The sequence below is a fragment of the Pteronotus mesoamericanus genome, unplaced genomic scaffold, assembly GCF_021234165.1.
Source record: "Pteronotus mesoamericanus isolate MK-2021 breed Mesoamerican mustached bat unplaced genomic scaffold, CSHL_Meso_final contig_24, whole genome shotgun sequence".
Lineage (NCBI taxonomy): Eukaryota > Metazoa > Chordata > Mammalia > Chiroptera > Mormoopidae > Pteronotus > Pteronotus mesoamericanus.
In genome coordinates this window covers 8,229,694-8,233,678 of record NW_026555100.1, presented here as the reverse complement: position 1 = coordinate 8,233,678, position 3,985 = coordinate 8,229,694, and the positions used below count along the sequence as shown (strand labels likewise).

The 3,985-nt window shown below is 57.1% G+C and overlaps 1 protein-coding gene across 1 annotated transcript; it reads right to left on the bottom strand.

Moving 5' to 3' along the window:
• Positions 1-866: 866 nt before the first annotated feature.
• Positions 867-3,532, bottom strand: PRF1 (perforin 1). Its single transcript, XM_054572421.1, has 2 exons — positions 2,994-3,532; positions 867-2,109 (listed from the first exon to the last, which is right to left on the bottom strand). Exons 1-2 carry the CDS (start codon positions 3,530-3,532, stop codon positions 981-983), a joined length of 1,668 nt encoding a protein of 555 aa, XP_054428396.1. The 3' UTR covers positions 867-980.
• Positions 3,533-3,985: the final 453 nt, after the last annotated feature.

The following is a 3,985-nucleotide window of genomic DNA, read 5'->3' as shown; positions in this document are numbered from 1 at the left end:
CTCTTTGGTTTGTACCATGTTTTCCCACGTTGGTTTATTTTTACAAGGTGAAATGGATTGTCAACAATTAGAATGAAATTGGTGTTTCTTGTTGCTTTAAGATCCCAGAACACTGAGCATCGCTGGGCTCACGTTCCTGCCTGGGAATGTCTGGCTGGGTCAGAGCTACAGCCCCTCTCGTTAAGACACGTGCCCTGCAGTTCACCGTAGTCCTCACCACCCCCTCCTGTCTCCCGGCTGGGAGCTGAATGGCCATTGCCACTTATCACCAAGTTTATGCTGCTGTTTCTGCAATCAGAGAGTTACGTGGGAAGTAAAATATTTTGGGTCCCCACATTTTCAACCAAAGTGCCCCTGGGGTGAGCCACCTGCTCTGCTGCGTGGGGTTGCTAGAGTACAAGTTTATCTACAGGGCTGGGTTTGGTCCCCATGCCGTCTTTCGCCACAACTACCACCATCATAGTTGTCATCGCATCATGTTTATTGGTCCTCTGGCAGGTTGTATACACAATGAGACAGGTCAAGATAGCCCTTAGGTTGTCTGAGAGGCAAAGTAGGCAGGCAAGGAGACGGTAAACAGAGCCACTGGGGACGGAAGGGGTTTGATCTAATACGGTGAACAGTTCACCATGTTATACAGAACGGCAAGGGAGGCGCTTCAGCGGCACCAAGCAGCCTGGAGGGAGCGGCCGCCCGGCCTGCCGCGCTGCGCCTGGACTACGCCTGGACTACGCCTGTGTGGCTGTGACTGTAGGGCTGGGCCCAGCCCCAGCTCGTCTCCTGGGCTCAAAAATGTTGGAGACCAAGGCAGTTTGAACAGGGAGACCCAGGGCTGGTCTATACATCCAGCTGCCTCGCTGAAGAAAAAAAGCCTCCGTTTTCTACCTTTCCAGTGGGGGCATGAAGGTAGACAGACCCTGGCTCCCTCTGTGAGGACCCCTTCAGTCCAGGTACACAGGTCCTCTCAAGGCCCACCATTGTCACCACACTGCTCCGCTCCGGTTTCCAGGAGGCTCCGCAAGGAGCGGCTGGGGAGCGTAATCCAGGCAGGTTGTCCCTGCCAGGTGAGGCAGGCACTTGGCATGGTAGGAGAATTTCAACCAGCCGTGATTCAGGGGACACTGCACGATTTGATAGCCAGACTGTGGAGCCCGGTCGCAGGTGCCGAGAAGATCATCGTCCCAGCCATAGTCTGCATCCCAGACTTGCACCCTCAGGGGCCCCCCTGTGGCGAGAATCACATCCCCAAAGTCCAGCCGTGTATTCCACTGGGGGTTGTTATTGTTCCACACTGTGCCTGTCCTCAGCTCCTGGCCACCAAAGAAAACCTTTAGATAGGCATCCGTGGCAGTAACTATGTCCCCCGACAGACCTGTTGCCTGGAAGTTCATAACCACTAGCTGGGCCAGGCCTCTGTGCCGGGGACAGCAGCCCTGTCTGGTGACTGCTGAGCCATGGCACATACACTGGCAGGGGTCATGGTGGCTCTTCTGCTGTCCCTCGGGGCAGGGCCGGCTGCAGTCCTTCCAGCGTGCCTTGTGTGTCACGTACTGGCTGACGGCCTGCCTCAGTGCCTCCCGCTGTGGGTCCTGTTTATTCAAGAGCACATGCAGAGGCTCCAGGGTGTAGTCCACCAGGCCAGGGTGGTCTCGCAGTGAGTCCACCCAGGCTGAGAACTGCTCGGGTCCAGCCTGATTCCCGAACAGCAGGTCAGGCATGGAGGCGTGGTGGCCGCCTTCGACTTTGAAGCTGCGTTCCCGGTAGGTCTGGTGGAAGGAGGTTGTCATCTTGCTCTCCTTCTTCTTATCCTCACAGGCCTTGAATTGTGCTGAGGATCTGCTGAGGCTGCCTATGCTGACCTCGGCCTCCACGGACAGGCAGTCCCCCACCGCATTGGCCGTGAGCCCGTTCAGGGCCAGCTCGCAGGTGCGCAGGGCAGTGATTGCAGATATCCTGCCACCCAGCTCCATGGAGTGGATAAAGTGGGTACCATATTTGGAGATGAGTCTGAGGTAGTCGGGCTGGGTGGAGGCATTGAAGTGGGCGGGCAGGGCCCTGAGGGCCTTCTTGAAATCAGTGCTGAGCCGTGGAGAGTGCACCAGGTGAAAACTGGAGGGAGAGAAAAATGTCAGTTGGTCCCAGCAGTGCGTCGTCTTTGCCCCAGTCTGTGAGTCCCTCAAGATTGCCCAAAGTCACCTGTAAGCGGCAGAACCCAGGAAACCCCCTTTGTCTATAGCCCTTCAGCAACCTAGCTACTTTGTTGAGCTGTTTTCTCTTTTCTCTTTCAAAATAAAGATTTTTTCTTTCTTTTTAGTTGTCTAATTATAAAAGCAATGATACTGCACTGACAGGATCCCTTTAGCTTTGGACCCTAGTCCTGGGGCCTTTGTTTGTCTGTCCCTTTCACTGGGCCCCATGTGCCCGGGCTCCTGACAGTCCTGGCCATGCAGGCAGGCGGTGCCGTGTCTCGCTGTGGGGGAAATGTGACCTCCCAGTGTGAGCAGTCTGGGCAGGTCACTCAGGGCTGCCCATGGGACCCATGCATTTCTCAGGGGTGAGACTTAGGTCCCTGAGGGCTTGGCGGTGTGACTGTTCTTGCTCAGCACAGGAGTCCTAATTCCCAGCACAGAGCTTGGCAAGGTAGGCATGATTGGATGGAAGGAGGCCCAGGATGGGAGGGATCCAGCCAGGTCTCTTGCCCACAGAAGGCTGGCAATGCCCAGGAAAGAGGGAGCTGAGCACTCAGTAGGCCTGAAGACACCGTGCTGGGCCTCTCAGCGCAGCCTTGCTTCCTCTCCACCTGTCTCCTCCCTGGGCTCTTCCAGGCCAGGGCCACAGGGCACTGGACCACCTGGTGTGTGAGAACCTGAGCTGCGGCCTCCTCTTGGTGGAAGCAGCCTCGAGTCCCCACTCTGCCATTCCAGGGCTCCCAGACCACCCAGAATTTCCCGTAACTTCTCCAAGCCCCCTCTGCCACCATCCCCAGAGCGCACCTGTAGAAGCGACACTCCACTGAATCAGTGCTGAAGCTGTACTTGTCCTGTTGGCTTTTCTGGGCCGCAAAGTTGGCCTCCAAGGAATGTGAGCCGGCCACTGCTACACGAGCACTGGTGCTGGGCTTGGGGTTCACTTCCAGGTCTGCTCGCCAGTCGTTGCGGATGTTGGCAGACGCATCCCTGGCCACATCCTCTATGGAGCTGACCTGGGCCTTGACCACTTGGCGCTGGCAGACTGAGCTGTGGGCACGCCAGTCAGTGAGCACCAAGGGCAGGCGCTGGATGACGTTCTGTTGTAGGGGGTTGCGGCAGAGGGTGCAGGTGCCGTCAGGCCGTTCGAAGTGCTGCGTGTCCACTGGGAAGAAGTTTGAGCGGCGGAGGCTGGTCACATCCACACCCTCTCCTGCCAGCCACGCGCCAGGCACGACCTTGCGAACATGCCTGCACTCAGCTTTTGCAGCAGTGTAGCAGGGGGCAGGGGCCGGCGTGGGCAGCAGCAGGAGCAGGATGCCCAAGAAGGGCACACGGGTCGCCATGGAACTGTGGAGGCAGAGGGCGCTTGGGCTCCAGGAAGCTGGGGGTGCAGAGGCATGGACAACGGCCGACCCTCCCCGCAACTGTGGGTGATCAGGGCATATAGAATGGGGGAGGGAATGAGATATCTCTTAAGTCATCGAATGCCAGAGCTGGAATGGCCTTTACAAACCTGATCACCTCCCACATTGTACAAATGGGCCTAGAGAGGAAGTCACATAGCTAGAAGGAGCCCCTTGCTAGGATTTCACTACTTAAGGCTTATTGGGGATCCAGACTGATGGCCCTGTCCCCGCAGTGGCTGCTGGTGGGGAGGGGCTCTGTGTGCATACCAGGGAAACAGACAGTAGCCGTGGCAGATTTTGGAATGGACCTGGGAACTCTAGAGAAGACTGCATTCTGGGGAAGTGCCAATCTGGGCCCTAGAACAAGCTATGCTTTCCACATTCTCCCTC

What these genes read in the sequence shown, in the direction of transcription:
- PRF1 (XM_054572421.1), bottom strand. Translation starts at nt 3,532, where the DNA reads ATGGCGACCCGTGTGCCCTTCTTGGGCATCCTGCTCCTGCTGCTGCCC. An exon ending in GTGGAGTGTCGCTTCTACAG is followed by an intron (nt 2,110 to 2,993) that starts GTGCGCTCTGGG and finishes CTCTCCCTCCAG; the next exon opens with TTTTCACCTGGTGCACTCTC.